The sequence below is a fragment of the Tetrahymena thermophila genome, assembly GCF_000189635.1.
Source record: "Tetrahymena thermophila SB210 genomic scaffold scf_8254594, whole genome shotgun sequence".
NCBI classification, from domain to species: Eukaryota; Ciliophora; class Oligohymenophorea; order Hymenostomatida; family Tetrahymenidae; genus Tetrahymena; species Tetrahymena thermophila.
In genome coordinates this window covers 573,633-592,125 of record NW_002476365.1, presented here as the reverse complement: position 1 = coordinate 592,125, position 18,493 = coordinate 573,633, and the positions used below count along the sequence as shown (strand labels likewise).

The following is an 18,493-nucleotide window of genomic DNA, read 5'->3' as shown; positions in this document are numbered from 1 at the left end:
ACACACTTTAAAAAAGGACTCTCTTCTTTCATATTTATAATTTATTTTTCCAAAATTTTAGTTGCTTAATAATTTATCAAGTTTTTTATGTTATGTTTGTTTAGTTTTACTCTTAGTTTTATATTAAATAGTTCTTTTGCATATATTTAAATTATATTCAAAAATATTAATTTAATTTACAAAGAAAATTTGCAAATGACGCAATTATATTTATATGTTACATGTTTGCTAAATTAGTGGTAAATACGTATAGCATTACTTTAGTAATAGTTTTTCAAAGTTACTTTTTGATTACGAATAGTTTATGTAAATGATATAATCTCTAAATAGACAAAAAAGTTAAGTTTAAATAAATTATTATTTACTAACTTACCAGCTTTATATAATACAAAATATTCTATTTTATATTTTTTAAACAAAAAAACACAAATGAATTATTTTGGATTTTAATTTTTCATTTTAAAAATTAATATCTGTGTAAACAAATAAATCTAATCAGATAATTTTAAATTGAGAGTAAATAAAATAATTTGATTTTTGTCTATTTCAGCTCAAACTATCATTATAATTAATTTTCAATTTATTTACTGTAAAACCTCGTTAATTCGTAGAGTTTTTTGCTAAAAATATAAAATTTTATCAAAAATAATTTTTTTGAATAAAGAATATTTTATGAAAGATAAAGAAACACATGTAAGGCAGATAAACTAAAGTATAAAAAAAATAAAATTTTCAAAGAGATAATATTTTTTTTATTTTTAGGATTAAATGATAGTAAACAAATATTTAATATATAATATGCAAATGAATATTTTATTAGATAATTAAAATGCTTTTTTCAATTAGCTGTTTTAATAAATTATTCAATCTGAGATTTCTTCTAAGGCTTGTATTATTTAGATAAATTCTTCCATTTGGTCTGAAGTTTTAAAAAGGAACTTTATTTCACTTGAGGGATACAATAATTGTATGAAACTAGATTTTGAACTAGATTTTAAATCAAGTGCTAATCCATTTCTTTTTAATGTAATTTGCTAGATTTGCATTTAATAGTCAGGCTAACGCTAATAAAATAATCTTTAATATTATTCGTCTTCTATTTATGTACTTGAAGTTCTAACTCTCTTAATTTCTTCCTAGCCTTGATGTTCTTTAGATTATTGTTATTCCTATTTTGGTTATTCTTTCTGCTCTTCTTCTTAATCCTAAGAATGTTGTTGCTATTGTTATTGTTATTGTTATTGTTATTGTTATTGTTATTGTGGTTGCTATGACTAATGTTGAGGATTTTGATTATTCTACTAAGTTTATTCGTCATAGCATAATAAGAATGAGTCAGGCGTGATCAAAATTGTAGTGTTTTTGAAATGCTCTTTAGGGAATTCTCTCTAGACTTGCATTTTTTTGTGAGCAAGACCTGTGTCATCAAATTGAGGATATTAAATTTTTGTCAAGAAATGATAGACTTCCTAAATTGATATGTCATAAATTCCTTATTCAGCTACTTCTTACTTTCCTTCAGAAGAAATTTGAGCTGGAACAGTTATTTTTTTAGGCTTTTTTAACTGTGTTGAGATGTAGATTTAATCTTCAGGGGAGATGATAGAATTAAAATCCATATGATTTATAATAAATTCATCTGTTACCACTTATTATTGTAGTGTTTAAACTAAATCCTAAGTAAAATAAGTAGGAAGTCCCTGTTCTACTACATAGGTTTAGTGAAGATGAATGAAATCGGTAACTATCTTTTGTACTGCTTTTGAACGTTGCTTTTCGAGTTCAATAGACTTTTTCCAAAATCCAACAGTGGCTTTAGCCAAAATTATTTGAAGATCTCTAAAATCCTGGCATGCTAAAAGAAAAGAATATAATGACTTTTGAAAATCTTTCTTTGGTTTCTTTGAAGAGTCAGAGTTATGTGTGTAGACATCTTTCACTTTGATGCTTTTACGCGTAACTTTTAATTATTACTCATGTAGTGAGCGTTTTAAGTTAAGCAAATTAGTGCGTATAGTTGCTATGGTATTTGAATAATGCTCAGCTTCTGCAGCTATTAATCCTTAGTGAATTTCTACTTCAACTTTTTCATGAAAAGTGAGTGCTTTTTTCTTCATTTCTAAAGTGCTGTTTTCAAATTTATGAATAGCTTCATAGATTTTATCATAGATAGCCTTATAGATATGGCCATTAGATATACTTGGGAGGTTGACTGATGCTGCATTTTTAATTTAATCTACAATCACTTTAATGAAAAGAGTAATACCTGTTAAATTTTCTTAGCTTGCCTTCATCCTCTAGTCAACTCTTCCCAAGATACTTTCTATGATATTTCTGTGGATATTTAAAGAATTAATTCTTGCTTAATCCCATTCTTTCAACAGAGAATAGACAGAGCTTTTTCTATTCTAAGCAGATTGCATTAAAACTTCTCTCTCTTGAATGAAATCTTCGTTTTTCTGACGACGATGCAAAGTAGATTAATTTTATCCTAAGCTAGAAGACGCTCCTTGCTACACCTTATTTATGATTCCAGACATAAATCCTCCCATAGCTGAGAAAGCTGAATTCAAATTTTGCTCAATTTTCTATGAAGTATTTGCTTTTAGAGAACTATCTCCTCCTTTCTCATCATTAAATTGGGAGCTTTGCTTTTGAATGTTCTATTCAGTTTTCTAAACTTTTTCTGAGCTAGGAATTTTTTCAATTTTTTATACATCTCCTTCATTAGCTGCATTGTTTGTTTCTACTGATTATTGCTAAGCTAACTCAGTCTCAATAGGATTAGTTTTAGTACCGCTTTGGTCACTATCATTTCTTGAGGGCTAAATCTCTTCTTTCTATCAATAAAGTAAAATAATAAATAATTATAAATAAAAATGATCTCATAAAAAAGTAAAAGCCTCTTAAGCAAATAGCGACATTTTGTCAATAATTAAATGGAAAATGTAAAAATATATAAAAAATTAAAAATACATTTGACTGTTCAGAAGATGTGCTCTTGCTAATTTCCTATTTTTATTATCCTTCCTTTACCATTTTTATTTTTTCGCTTTTTGTAATTTGATATTAACTAAACTTAAAATTTACGTTTTGGTTATTTATGCTTTAAAATTTTTAATATTTTTTTGATTATAGATAGAAGTTTTTATAAATCCTGATTTTAATTTTTTGAAAAGAAATAAAAAATTAAATATAGAAAAAAATTATATGATCAACAATTTTTGTAAATTATTATAAATTATAGCAGATACTTAGTGATTATTATTATTATCAAAAAAAATTATAATAAATAAAGTTTTTCAAAAGCTAAAAAGGTAGAATAAAATCCAATTTTATAATTTCAAGAATCTTATCAGTGAAAATTTGATTATCATTCGAATAAAATATATGATTTACTTATAAAAATGAATATATGTTTACTTATTTCTTGCAATCATTTTTCACTTTTTTACAAAAATTTTAAACTTATTTTTGAAAAGTGAATAATAAAATGATTAGTAAGAGATTAAATATATTTATAAGTATAAATAATTAAAATTATTATAAAAACTAAATTAATTTATGATTTTGAATAATGAAAAAGAACAATTAAACCAATTGAAGAGTTTGATAGTTTAAATAATAAAAATTTGTTATGATCCTTAAAATATATAGTTAGTTATAAATATAGATTTATTTCAATTTGGATTATTTTTTCTTGATTTTTTTAGTATTGAAATAAATAATAAAATTAACTATAAAAATATTAATAGATTTATAATAAAGAATAAATTTAATGATTTTCAATAATATAAAACGTTGAATAAAAAACTAATTTTCAAATTTTGAAGAGTTTAAATAGCAAAATTATGATTCTAATTAAAAAATTAAATATTTTAAGTGGATTTGAATTTTTTTTATTTGTTTCCAAATATTTAGCTTATATTGTAATATAATTATATTAGATTGTAAATGAATGGTAAAAATTTTTACACATTTATAGCTTTTAATTTTCAAAGAGTAAATTTAATTATTTTTAATTAAAAAAATGATCAAATCAATTTTAAAAGCTTGAAAAATTAGGCTTGGAAATTAAATTTATTAAAATAGAGAATTATTTAAAAAATAAATTTTAATGTAAATTTTAAGTGAGTCTATTTTGCTTTTGTTTACAAAAAGATTTAGGAGATATTGAAATATATAATACATAGTTGATGATAAGTTATGTTAAGACAAAATTAATTCAATAACTAGTTGGATTATATGTTTGTTATTGCAATTATTTTTATCTAACTTAGTTAAAAAACTTACATTTGAAAATTTAAATTTAAATTAAAATTATTTATTTTTATTTTATTTGTTGTTTAATTTATTTATTTATAAGTTACTTTGATAAAATTCTTAAAAGAGTTTATAGAAAAAATTTTTAAACTCTTACTTTCAATTGTTAAATTATTTTTTGATGTTTCCAAGTATATTTTTAAAGTTTGTAACAAATTTTTCTTCATTATTTGCCTCTAACTTTCTTTCTACACCTATTTTTTTTTATTTTAAAAGCTTAATTTAAATTTAGTTTTTGTAATTAATTTACCTTCGTAAATAGTAAAATATTATTGTTATACAGACTACCCTTCAACAATGCTCTAACATAATTTAGTGATGATGTGCTATCCGAGTAGTTCAACATACTTTTTAAAATTTAGATTTTAATATATTATTTATGAAAGGTGATTGGGAAATAATTACCTTGGTATCAATCAAATATAGATAGAACAAGAGTTTACTAGCACTGTTTGTCAAACGAGGGTTTTTTATGTTTGTGAGAATCAAATCAACAAACATATTCAAAAGGGATTAAATTATTTCATTAGAGCTCATTAAAAAGTTTCTAATATTTTGCTCTATAATAGGAGTACTAAAACAATTTATTTATATCTCTTCTACTATGTATTTTATTATATTTAATACAACATCTTAGAGTCTTGTTACTTAGGGGAGCTAAAGAGCAAATTGTTATTCGTTTGTCTTTGCTTGCAAATCACAGAAAATATTTGTTTACATCAAGCAGACTTCAAGCAGCTGAAATAAAAATATTTAAGTTAAAATTCTAAAATAAAAAAGAAATGTTACTTTTGAGACATAGTTTATTTCTAAATTTGCAAATAGAACCTCTATTGCCATATCAGTCAACACATGCAAATTTTCTATCATACTTTCTTGGTATTTTGGATATTGCTATATTTAATTTATAATAATCATAGTAAATAAAATATTTGTATTAAAATGAGTTTTTCTAATTTAAATTACCTAAAAGTCAACGTTCACAACATATGTCAAATCAAGGAATGAATGAAGATAATCTTTTATAGAAGAGTCTCCGAACATTGGGAAGGTTGATAGATTAACATAATTTCCTTTCAAGAAATCGTTTAGAATTTTAAATATTTTATAAATTAACTTGGAGCTTTTTTATTGAAATTATAATAAATAACAAGGAAAGTCTTAAATAAAATTAAATTACTATTCTTCTATGTTGAGTACTTTTCTATTCTATACCTAAAGCTTACTTAAAAGATATCTTGAGTATTAGGAAAGGAATGTGCTGAATAACTAAAATATTTAGTAGCCTATTGGAGAATTGCTTTCGTGGTTTAGTCTTTGAGCTTTATTGAAAGTTAAAGAGTTACCAAAATCTAAAACAACTTTCATAACTTCATTATCATGGAAAAATTATTGCATATTTTGGAAGATCATAGCCAAATCGCCATATCTATTTAAATAAAGATATTTGAATTTAATACAAAAGGATTATAATTACATATGCTTGAAATAGAATCTAAATATCTTTGCTATTTCTATACAATTGTTAAGGCCTATCAAATCTCTGAGATATTTCATTAAGCTTTCCTATTTTTTAATAGAAACCATTAAGGATTTATTTGCTTTTAAAAATTTTTACTCTGTTGATACCGTTTACAAGTGTTTACTTTACTTACTTGTAAACATTTTCAGAAGCTTAAAGATAATTATCATAGAAATCATCAATCCAAATGAGAGCTACTATTTCATATATTTTAGTTCTGTTCTTACTAAAAGTTGCAGAGCTTAGAGAAGTGAAGTCAATCTTATGAATTAAGATTAAAATTTTTTTTATATTCTTTAAATAAATAAATAAACTACCTATTAAATAAACTGAGTAACTATCTCTAAGCATTAAAAATTTTTAAACTTTTCTCTTGAAAAGTTTTTCTTAAGTCTCATGAAGAAAAACCTAGCCAAATAAAGGGAATAGTCAAGGATATCAGCATCAAAGTGTTTAGTATTCGAAAACAATTTGACTAAAGAAATATGAAGAATTTTATTATAATCAGCATCGATTCCAAATTCCTTTATCATCTTTCTGTAAAACTTTAATTGAAAATGAAAAACCATTTAAAAAAAATTATAATTAATATTAATTTAAAAGCAAATAAATACTCTTCTAGAGCATGTAATTGATTTAGGATTATCTTGTGGGATTTCAAGTTCTTTTTTTATAAAAAATTATGATTAAATATTTATGTTTCTTAAAAAATTTATTACCATCAATCGTTATTGATAAATATTGTTCAATAAAAACTAAATATGACAGTTCAACCATTTTGAGATTTCTATCCTGTTTTTAATATGAATAATTAATTTTTTTATTTTGTGAATAAAACAAATTTAATCTATTTACAAATGTTGGGTGATTGAATTAAACTGAATACTCAATTAACTTCCAGACATAAGAAAGTAATTATCCCTCTATAGCAAATAGCTCCTCCTAGCTTTCTTCAAATAAGTATGGATTAGATTCAACTTGATTAATATTTAGCACTATATTGCTTATCAAATTTAGGGCTAAGATTAATTTTTCACTGACTATTTCTGGAACAGGTTAGCCATTCTTCACACTACCGATGTAATTTTAGAGAATCTCATCAAAATAAACACTTAAAGCTTTAATGCAATTTCCTTAAGACCACCAAAATAGATCATAATAAGGCTCGAAGAATCTGATAAATTGCTTTTTGAAAGATTTGTGACCTTTTTGTAAAAAAATTAAATATTTTAAACATTCTTAGACAGACTTATTTTACTCTTAAATGAAACATCTTTAGGAATAACATGGTGAGATTTGAAAGTTGTCTCAAATATTTGATAAAAGAATTCAATTGCTATTCTTTTAATCTAATCAACATCTTTTTGTTCAATTTTTAGTCTTGTAGTTTATTCTCTACTTTTTAAACACAATAATTACTAAATAGAAGCTATTAAACAAAATAATACTTAACAGGGTCTTCTAATCTCCTCTTATAGTTTAGAAGTGTAGACGGTTCATTCGACATGAAATTAATGTAAAGGTTATTGAAATTGCTATTTATTTTTAAAAAATTCAATAAATTTTTATTTTACATAAAGTAATTGATTAATAAATAAATGTCTTATTTTTTTATTTATTTAATCAATTATTTAATTAATTAACTACGTATCGGTTATGTAATCTTGGGCCTCATATGATCCATACATTTGTAAGTCCATTGTTATTTTATTCCATAATTCAATATTTTTAATTAAGATATTATCATCTTTTACTTGTAGCCTTTCAGTTTGAATCAACATCTTTTAGAACTCAATCAAGCTTTTAATCCAATCACAGAAAAGCTGTTAATGAGCAAATAGAGTACTCACATTGAAGTTTGACTAAAAATAAAAACATGTATTTATATATATTGAAATAAATAGTTTTAAATTTAGAGTTACAATCATTCTGAAGTTAAGCTCTAATACTTCTTGATAATATTCGCTTTCCATTCTCTCTTAGTATCTCATGTTGAGTAAAGTAGTTATGCCTTCAAAAATTATTTCTCTAAACTTCTACTTAACTTCTAGAGATAAGAAAACACTTTATCTTGTTGAGATTATTTTACCAACTGTTTTGAGCATCTGTAAATTATTCATAAAACTAATTATTTAAATTTTCCCTTAAAAAATATCTTACAATCATGGCTAATTCTGAGTTACCATTCTTAAAAGTCATAAACATATTTAAAATAAGCATGCTTATGAAGTCTAAATCAGCAAATAGGAACTCAAATTTATCAGGAAACTATTTTTTTGATAAGGAATAAGATTTATATTTTTTAAATTTAATGCTAAAAATAAAAGTTTTTTTTTTTCAATTTAAGAATTTATTTGTTTGATAATTTTTTTTACAGCTATAATAGTTAAGTCTCTAGGTTCAGGATCAACTTCGATTTCAAAAAAGGACAAAGAGAAATTGTAGCTCATACATCTGAACATGAGCTAAATAGCCTCGGTATTAACTGGACTATTTAAATATCCTTCGATGAAAGCTTTTCTTAATTCCTTTACTGAGACTTCAAGAATTTTATGTAAAGTAGATCTATAATTTATATAAAATAGTTTTAGAATAAAATAATTTCATTTATTGCATTTTAATAAAGCCATAAAATCATGAATAAATAATAATAAACACCTCTTTTTAAATAATTATTGGATTAGATTTTTTTTTTGTCTAATTTAAATGAATTCTTTAATTATATTTACCTTTAAAAGTTTATCATTGTTTTACGATATTCTAAGTAAGAAGTATAGTAACTGTAAGTAATAATACTTTGGACAATTTCGTCAAGAAGTTTGAGGCCGACTTTAGTTAGTTTAATATCGTTATTGAAGAAGTTATCTATTATTGGTTTGATGATTTAGATAGCAGGCTAGTCCATATTAAACCAGTTTTGGCGGACTAAATGAGAAATTGAATGGTAGAATGAACGCTAAATAAGATTTGAAAGTTTATCAAGTCTGCTGATGAAGAATTCTACAAAGAAATTCATTAAACTTTATGCAATTTAAGCTTAACCTGTCAATACTTTGTCTTATTCTATTATTATTTCCATAGGTTTATTTTCAAATTTAGTAGAGTTCATAAAAATTTTAGCATATTACTCAATTATAACAAAAAGAGTAATTTCATTTTTCACATTTTGCATAAAATACTAAATTTAAGGCCAATTATTCCAATTGCACAAGAAATTCATTAAGTATTCATTAACTTTCAAATTATCCTATTTTAATTAATAAAATGTTATTGCTGCATATGCTTTTTACTATTTAAAATATTTATTTATTATTTTTAAATTGGCCATTTATCAATCTTCTCACTTTAATTATTAAAAGAGACAATAAGTGTCTCTTTGTTTGTGCAAATTTTATAAAGAAGTAAAGTGAGCACCTAAAATGGCTTAACCTAATTTAAAATAATATAAAACCTTATCTGCATGGTTGATGGTAGTCTGGCAGAGCTACTCGAATTGCAAAAGACTTTGCTCATTGATAGCTGCCCCTTACATGATCATTTAATAATCCATAGCGCCTACTTAATGATTAATCAAGCTAATTTATTGTTTATAAATAAATAGATAGATACTTATTTTTTAATTATGTGAAATCTAATTTTTTTCTAATTATTAAGAATCTTTTTTTGATTTTAATTATTCATTCATTAATTAATTTATTTAATAGTTCTGATCTATTTAATACTTCTTAATAATAAAATATTGTTAAATAATTAGTTATATCAAAAAGTTCCTTCAAGGGCTATTAATTATTATCCCTTCACCTTTAACTTGCTACTTTTAAAATCTCTATGCTACATTTCAATCATTTAAAAATTTATTTTAAATAATCTTTAAAATACTTCAAATATTTCTATTTTCTTTGTCTATATGTATATATAAATCAGTCGATTTAGAATCAATCTTCGTAATTAAAAAGTTAATTTTGATAAAATCCTATATATTTTCAATTTATTTAAATATAAAACTGGATCTATTTAATAAGCGCCAATCAAAAATTTCTTAAAATAATCTGCCTTTTTTATTTCAAAACAAATGAATGATAAATAAATAAGTAAATAAATAAATAAATTATTTTCAAGTTCAAAAATATTACCTAAATAGATTGTTTAAAATGATAAGTTATTCATAAAAAAACAATTTCTATTTGAACAATCAAGAAAGCAAATTAATTTAAATTCTTAACTACTTCAATAACAAACATTAATATTAAATAAATCATTTTATATTAGACAAAGACTTTAACTTTCCAATAATATTATACACATGCAATTTTCGAATAAATATAAATCACATTTCATTTATTAATTTATTTTATTTTATTTTTAAAACTGACAAATTATTGATTTATATTTATATTAAAATTAAATATACATAAAATGGAGGAATTTATCTCACTCACTCAACTCATTCATCATTTTAACTATTTTCTATTTACATTTATGTTTAGTTTGAAATGTCTTAATCTTTATTTTCATTTGTTAATTCTGTTTTTTAATCTTGTTATTAGTCATTTTTTTAATCCTCTTCTACTTAAATTTTTTCTTATTGATCAATGTCTTCATTATTTTGCTTTTCTTTGTTTTCAGCTGCATTTTCTTAATTATCATTCTCAATTGAATGTTTTGGCTCTACTGTATCTTTATCTTCTTATTTATTCTCTTCTTGAGTGTTACCATTATTATTATCAGCTTAAACTTCTTCATTAATTATTTTTTCATCTTAATTTTTATCTTTTTCTAAATTATCTTCATTATTATTTTCACCATTTTCTAAATTATTTTCATCATTTTTTTCTTTTTCTTGATTATCTTCATTTTGAGGGTTTTCTTCATTTGCTTCATTTTATTGAGCTTATTCTTCTTACTATTAAGATCCTTTTTCTTCTTCCTCCTCTTTTTAAACTTAAACTTCTGGTTTTTTCTTTTTTTTTCTTGGTTTTTTAGGTTTAACCTCTTCTATTTTCTCAGATTCTTGCTTATTAGACTCCTCTTCTTCTTACTTTTTCTCTTTATCAACATCTTCTTAATCTTCTTCCTATACTTACTTGGACCTTTTTTTCTTTTACTTTCTTTTTTATTTCTTTTCTTCCTCTACTTCTACTTCTTACTCCTCTACATTTTCTTATTCATTTTCAGCTTCTTTTTCATTTTCTGCTTCTTTTTCCTTTTCAGCTTCTTTCTTTCTTTTTCTCCTCTCCTTTTTTTACCTCTTTTTTGTTTTTTCTTTTTGCTACTACTCAGATTCAGCTTCCTCCTTAGCAGCTGACTCTTCTGCTTTTTCAGCAGTTTCATCTTAATTCTCTTTTTATCTCTCTGTATCTTCGTTTTGCTCTTTATTATCCTAAGAGTAATCTTCATAATCTTCTAAGCTCTTACTATCAGTAGTATATTTTTATCCAGGGATCCTATAAGTTGGTTTGAATTCATAATCTATCAGAAAAGTGTTTTCCATATAAGAATTTCCACAAACAAAACAAATTAATTACCTTTTAAGTTAAATTCAGGATGCTTTAACTTCAAATGCTATTATAAAGAACCTTCAGACCTATAAGCAATCAATAAATAATAAAATTTTAGATCTATAAGAAATATCAATTTACCCATAAGATTTTGCACACTTAGGGCAAGTATAGTGTCTATCTATTTGTGAAGCAGATCTTCTTATTCTTCTTTTTTTATCATCTAAAATATCTCCTTTCGAGTCATCATTTTAACTTTTCTGAAAAATAACATAAATAAAAATATTATTTTCTTTATTATTTTAAATTATAACTGGTTTTAAAAAATAAAATAATTTGACTCTTTCTTTTCTTCTCTCGTTAATAATTTCTTTAAAATAAGCCACATTATTTGTTTTTAAATCCTTTTTATTTCCTAATTCTACTTAAATAAACATTTAAATGCAAATATTATTTACCTCTTCTTTCTAAATTCTGCAAAGCAAATCATTTTTATCTTATAGTAAATCCTTCAGCTTTATAATTAAAAATTATTTTATTAGAAATATTCGCAAGGTAATTATATATTAATTAAGTGCGATATATATGCATAAAATCAAAAATTACCTAACTTGTTAGTAAAATGTTTGCCAAGTATAATTTGCAAGATTCTTAAAAATAGTCAATACCTTCCTCTGGAGCTATAACAATTTAAAATTTTTATATAAATCTAATTTATTTGATGCTAAAAAAAGAGAATATTTAAAAAATTTAAAAGAAATGAAATGTCCAACCTGGAACAGTAAGTCCTTTGTACTAAGCATACTCAAACTGTAACTCTATTTATAAATATAAAAAGTTATATTAGCAAATAGAATTTTTCTTTTACAATTTTGCAGTGCCTAGTTTTATTCGTTCATTTATCTGATTAATGATTTATTTATTACTGCTTATTTGCTAGCTATTCTTCTAAAAAATTATCTTTCCTTTTTATTTTCACAAATTAATGCTTTAATTAATGAATATTTAGCTGATAATAAATTAAATTCATAATTATTAATATATTTTTCAAGTTATTATTTTTTTTTTAACTTTTGCGCTAAAAGTAAATCTATCAAATAAATAAGATACAAGTATTTATGGAGAGCATTTCAAATAAGCTAATAAAAGGCTAATAGCTTATTTGTTGAGTGTTCGATGATTTTTTAATATACTTAAGATTATTTATTGTCTTTTATTCATTTTCAAATAAATATATTCGTTAATAATTTAACTATTGAATAGTCTAATCATTCCCCTCTATCGTCTTTTAGTAAATATTCTATCAAAGATTTCAACTATATTTTATATCACAATTAAAATTAATAGTATTTCTTTAAAATATAAAATAGGTAAAAGCTCTACTTATTAAACTAAAAATTTTAATCAAATTTTCTGTTACTTAGAATTTAAATCCTTCAAGTTAATTAATATATTTGCCAAAAGAAAAGCATAATTTTAATTGAATACAATAAAAAAAACTAGCTGTATTGTTCTTCAATGTATCTTAAATATATAAATATGATTAGATGTATTTAGTTTTATTTTTATAATTCCTCTTTGTTAACATTTAAAAAAATTGAAAGTTGTTAGCTAAAATTTTGTTTTGAAATAATTTTAATTAAATTTTATATTTTAAAATAATCTTCTTAAAATTTTTCGTTTTTTAATAAGAAAAATGCTCGTTCAGAATGTTTTTATATTTATATAAAGATTTTAATTTGATTATAAATACTGATCAATTAATATTTTTTGCATTTTGAAATCAATTTTTATTTAAAACGTAAGTATTTGCTTATTAAAAATTTATATAATTAAAAGTTAAGTATGCAAATTACTTTTTATTTTACTATTAATCCACATAACTAATTAAAATCTTACAAATAATATTATTCTAAAGTTGATTTAAAAGCAAAAACATCAAAGATTGATTGATTAATAGATAGTAGGAAATTTGCCAAAAAAAGATAGCTGTAGTTAGTTAATAATTAGGAATTTTTAAAGGTTAAGCAAGGCGATGGATCAGAAAGATAAAAAACTTCTTGCTGATAGCAATATTGATATAAATTCTTTTCTTCTAGACAATCTCAATTCACTAGATATGAATTAATTGGATGATATTCTTTAAAACGAAAATAATTATTCAGATAATAAAAAAGTTGAAAAATAAATAAAAGTTGTTGATGATAATGCAATCACCTTAGAGGAAATTGAGAAATTAGAGTCTTCTAATGTAAATTTACTAAAATAAAAACAGCAGTAAATTTAATTTGAAGAAATTTACAAAAAAGATCCATTAGAAGCTGTAAATTCTATTGAGATGCAGACTGCATGCTTAGATAAAAAAACAATAGAATATTATTAAATTGAATTTCCTTAGATATTTGGATAATAACAGACTTATATAGGAAATAATCAAATAAAGACTATTAGCTTTACAAACATTGATTATATCAAGCTCTACGAAAAAAGCAAGATAAAAATAACGACTTTATATGTAATATTTACTGCTAAATAAATTAATACATTCATACAATTAGTGATCGAAAATTAACAATTTAAAATGAAAATTAAGAAATTTTTGATAAAATGTTTATTGCTTTTCTTCTTTATTTTTGAAGTTATGCTTTAAATTTAATTAAATTAAAAAATTTTACTTAAACATTTAGGTTGGAAGCGGAGAAGTGTTTTTAGGAACTAATAGTGGCGAAATACTTAGATATAAAAAGGAAGAAGATAAGCCTTTAGTATTATATGAATCAAGTTAAAAATCTCCAGTTACATGCATGGATATTCGATAACAATTTATTGTTGTAGGCTACCTGGATGGGAGCATTAATCTTTTTAATTTAAAGAAAGCATAACTATCTATGCAAGTAAAAATTCATAATACAGAAGTATACTTTGTTAAATTCTTTCATGATATTTACTCAGCTGATCCTTTGCACGAAAAGGAAGTAGAAAAAATTACTGAATTATCCTTTCTAAGTTGTGATAGTGGAGAACTTTAAAAGACTATTTTTTCTAAAGGAATGCTATCTGGTATAAAATCAAGCAGCGAAAACTATCCAGATTTATACAGTTATTATGATATAATAAAAAGAAGTTAAAAATCAAGAGAAGAAGTCAAAATATAAAATCAAGACGAAATGATATTTTAAAAGGTTATTAATTATAAATGCTAGCCTATCAGCTTAAAAAATATAACGGTTTTACTGTAAGCCTTTGTTACCAAAGATAGCATTATCATACTTTCAGAAAGTGCAAGGACTTAGCCAATGATAGTTTTTTATGAAAAGAGGAACAATGAGAGATTCAGAGATGTTGATTCTGACTGTATTCCTGTAATAGACTTCCATAAAGATATACTTATGATTGGATGGGGGAGTATTGTTTATGTTGTAAAGTTACAGCTGTAATTTAAATAAACAACAAATAACGAATAAATTGTAGAAAATTAATTTCCACTTAAGCATAGATTTTACATAAATTAAACTAACATTCTTTATAGTAGTTTTATAAGAAATAACATTATATTCTTAATAGACAATACCAATACTTGTCATATAGTAAATTTTCTTAAATTTGCAAAAGATTAATATAAATATAATGATAATGGTGGTGCAGAGTAATCTCTTAATGCACATGTATTCTAGTCTTACAATATCTAGAAAATCACTAAATCGAGATAGCTTCAAATAGATAATCGCTTAATCAAATCTTTTTACAATTCAATCTAAATTTTAAATGAAAAAGTAAATTATTTTTATTGGTTTTTTGAAACAATTAAATAAATTTGATAAAACAGATTTATGTCCTGTCTTTGACTACAACAAATGTAGAATAATAACACTAAATATTAGAAGGCGAGATATTATAGTGGGAAATATAGTTAAATCTAAAATTTGATTCTAGAAAAGATCTAGCTAGTTAAATTCAAACCCTAGAAATATGCCTACAAATATATTAAGGAAAAAACTAAAGTTTTGGTGAAATTTCTACTTTTAAGAGTGATCTTAAAGTAATTGTTTGATTTTTAAGAAGATAATTTTTACAAATTTTGTTAATTTAAAAAAATAGAATTACATTGCCAGAAAAGTTAAAGAGTCATTTGAAAGATACTTGATAGATTTAATAAATTTTAGAATAAAAAATAGCCCCCAAAAAATAAAAATGATTTCAGATATTTCTGAAATAAACACGAAACCTTTTGTTGATATAATTGGTGAAAATGTTCTTGAAATAGTTAAGTAAAATAATGCCCTTATGATGTATATGAAGTATCTAATATTCACAGATAACGTTTAATTTATGTTCACTGAATTTTTAAATCGCATAAGGCATGTCTAATTGCTTAAAGATAGTTTCTTTTAGTCGTTAGAGCCTTACATTGTACTAGAATATATTAAATTTATTCCTAATGAAGAAATTTTTAAAGAATTTTTTACTTACTTTGATAGTAAAAATAAGCATGATATTATTGCTAAATTTATCTTTTGTATAGATAAATAGCAATAACTAGAATATAGATATATAAAAAGACTCTGCAATAAATTAGAATTGCTTTCAGCCTCAATATTTATCTCTACTAACTTTGAAAATAACTTCAAGGCTCCTCTCTAGCAAATGGTGTCAGACTTAGATTCCCTTTCTTCAAGTAGTAGTTTATAAAAATCTTCAGATGGTTCATCGTAAACAAATTTGATATACACAAAAGAATGGATAGGCTACAAACTTTTGTGGTACATCAAAAGATCTCTGTCTTCGATTGTTTTCCCTAACACTTAAATGGATGACACTTAATGGTCAGAAGTATGAAAATAAGTTAAAAAATTTTTTCAAAAAAGTAATTATTTTACTAAAAAATAGGCAGTCAACAGTATTTTTGAATGGATCTTCTTTGAAAGAAATCTTATAAAAATCTTAAAAATCGATCCTGATCTCGCTTTACAAAATATTTTGATGTTTTTTAAAGGTTATTCAAGTGAATTTCTAAAAATCAAAGAATAAGAATACAAATAAAAATTTCAAAAACTCTTGCAATATGATGATAAAATTAATCGAAATGTTTAATCTGATAAAAATGGGAATGGTGAAGCAATAAAAATAAAAGATAGTTTAAAAACACTAATTTGTAAATATATTAAATATGTAATCAGTTAAGAAAACACAGATAAATACTTACCAAAAGATACTTTTAACTACTTTTATTTGCTCTTAGCTGAAGTCAAAGAGAAAGATGTGCAAATTGATTAAGAACTTTCAACCGAAGCTATTTACTTTTTGTTAGAAAATCCTAATTCTCATTTTTATAGAAATAAAGATTGGGCCTTAGAAATAGAATATAGAAGCAAATAAATTATTAAATTGATCGAACCCCATATTAGCAAAAATAAACTAAATCTAAGCGAAATCTTAAGAAAAGCTCTGAATTCCCCTTTCGTTGAAGTATGCTCTTACATTTATCGTTATCAAGGAGATTTTGAATAGGCTATAAAAATATATCTTGAAACATCTTTTGTAGACATCAGATTTAAAATTTTTAGCTTTATTAAGGAGCTGCTTGACACAAATTCAGAAAAATAAGCATAAATTATAGAAAAAATATTTATCCACCTTCCAAAATTATTAGCAATCAACTATCATTACACAAAAGAACTGCTCGAAAAAATTTAAAATTATGACATTCATGCTATAATTAAAGCTCTAAATGGTTAAGAAGAGCTTACTTTCAAAATTTTATCTGAATACATTCATGATTAAAGGAAAAAAATAATAGAAGAGTCTCTAAGTATACCATAAAATGAGATATACCTATACATGCTTTACATGAAGCTCCTAATTAAATTTTAACCATCTGAAGTAAGAAAAGATAATCATATAAAGCTAAATGAAATTTTAAAAATAAATAGGTAGTCAATGAACTCAAAACTCAACTCTATAGCCTAGAAGAAGTTTAATAAATTTTAAAGGAATCCAACCATCTACAAGGAACTGCATATGTTTTAAGCCGCTTTGGAAATATCAAAGGAGCATTGGAAATTCATTTAGACTTGATAAAAAGATATTTAAATAGAAAGGACAAACCTCACTCTATTAAGGAGTTTACAGACGGAACAGAGCTCCTTCTTAAAAATAACAAAAGAGGTGATGAAGATTCAGAAGTAACAAATTTAAAATAAATAAATGAATTTCTCAAAATTTATATTTTTAACTTACTAAATAAATGAATTTTGATTTTTTATAAAGAATAATTGGTTTTTCTGGATCACTGGAATACAAAGAATAGAACAGAATATACCTAAAGAAATGATTGAATTTTAAAAGAAATTTGAAGAAGAATCTTTTGAAGCTTTAATACATAATGTATAGCTCTCTTCTATTTTATAAAATAAAGATTTACTACCTTTATTAGGTTCTAACTCTTCAGAAAATTTTAACTAAAAATCAAAACTCTATGAGACACTTTAAACTCTTCTTAAAAGTTACAGTTTTGAGCAAAAGATATTTGAGTATTCAAAGGATATACTTTATTTTGAATACTGCAGAAAGGAAAATGTTTCTTTTAGATTATAAGTAAAATATAAATTTAATCAATTTTTTGAATTATAAGTTTGATACTAAATAGAAAAAAGGGATTAAAATAAATTTCGCTTGCTCAAACTGCAAGAAAGAGTTGCAAAAAGACTTTACTCATTATTATTGTTATCACACTTATTGTTCAGATTGTGATAAAAGTTTATGTTTAATCTGCTTTGAAAACCAAAAAAACACATTTTAAAGTAAATAAATTTTTAACTTATTTATTAATTTTATATTTTAAAAATTTTTAATAATTTGTAAAGACATTTTAAATAGAGAAGAGTAAAAATCAATTAACTTGAAATATTAAAAGTATATCTAGCTTGAGGAAGAAAAGAAAAAGAAAGTGCAAGAAGATAAGGAAAAAAAGAATAATAATAATAATAATTTAAATTAAAAGTAAATTTAAGAATAAAAAAATGCTTAGGAACAACAACTTTAAAAAAATAGAAAACTAAAAAAACTTAAAAACTTTGATAAAAATCTTTAAGAATCTAGAGCTGAATAGCTAAATTTTTTTGAATGATTTTTTTAAAATAAAAAATTTTTT

The 18,493-nt window shown here is 23.2% G+C and overlaps 4 protein-coding genes across 4 annotated transcripts; 1 reads left to right on the top strand and 3 right to left on the bottom strand. All coding sequences in view use genetic code 6, as the record gives it.

Moving 5' to 3' along the window:
• Window positions 1-863: 863 nt before the first annotated feature.
• Window positions 864-3,039, bottom strand: TTHERM_00290740 (hypothetical protein; the record flags this gene model as incomplete). Its single annotated transcript, XM_001018691.3, has 2 exons — window positions 864-2,840; window positions 2,977-3,039. 2 exons carry the CDS (start codon window positions 3,037-3,039, stop codon window positions 864-866), a joined length of 2,040 nt encoding a protein of 679 aa, XP_001018691.1.
• A 1,082-nt stretch (window positions 3,040-4,121) lies between these two features.
• On the bottom strand, window positions 4,122-9,524 carry TTHERM_00290730 (hypothetical protein). Its single transcript, XM_001018690.3, has 20 exons — window positions 9,297-9,524; window positions 8,575-9,092; window positions 8,221-8,410; window positions 8,006-8,113; window positions 7,768-7,950; window positions 7,493-7,707; window positions 7,294-7,380; window positions 7,104-7,243; window positions 6,701-7,050; window positions 6,565-6,637; window positions 6,460-6,509; window positions 6,163-6,390; window positions 5,942-6,106; window positions 5,801-5,889; window positions 5,504-5,752; window positions 5,290-5,446; window positions 5,113-5,217; window positions 4,729-5,061; window positions 4,574-4,670; window positions 4,122-4,517 (listed from the first exon to the last, which is right to left on the bottom strand). The coding sequence occupies exons 1-20, from the start codon at window positions 9,393-9,395 to the stop codon at window positions 4,423-4,425; spliced, it is 3,531 nt and encodes a 1,176-aa protein (XP_001018690.2). The 5' UTR covers window positions 9,396-9,524; the 3' UTR covers window positions 4,122-4,422.
• Window positions 9,525-10,289: 765 nt separating this feature from the next.
• On the bottom strand, window positions 10,290-12,404 carry TTHERM_00290720 (zinc C2H2 type family protein, putative; the record flags this gene model as incomplete). Its single annotated transcript, XM_001018689.2, has 7 exons — window positions 12,212-12,404; window positions 12,117-12,161; window positions 11,950-12,023; window positions 11,802-11,858; window positions 11,485-11,603; window positions 11,371-11,429; window positions 10,290-11,314 (listed from the first exon to the last, which is right to left on the bottom strand). Exons 1-7 carry the CDS (start codon window positions 12,240-12,242, stop codon window positions 10,290-10,292), a joined length of 1,410 nt encoding a protein of 469 aa, XP_001018689.2. The 5' UTR covers window positions 12,243-12,404.
• A 974-nt stretch (window positions 12,405-13,378) lies between these two features.
• Window positions 13,379-18,469, top strand: TTHERM_00290710 (corvet complex core vacuolar protein; the record flags this gene model as incomplete). Its single annotated transcript, XM_001018688.3, has 9 exons — window positions 13,379-13,858; window positions 14,031-15,116; window positions 15,170-15,382; window positions 15,442-16,173; window positions 16,231-17,223; window positions 17,274-17,525; window positions 17,611-17,937; window positions 17,990-18,143; window positions 18,207-18,469. 9 exons carry the CDS (start codon window positions 13,379-13,381, stop codon window positions 18,467-18,469), a joined length of 4,500 nt encoding a protein of 1,499 aa, XP_001018688.2.
• Between the last annotated feature and the right edge of the window lie 24 nt (window positions 18,470-18,493).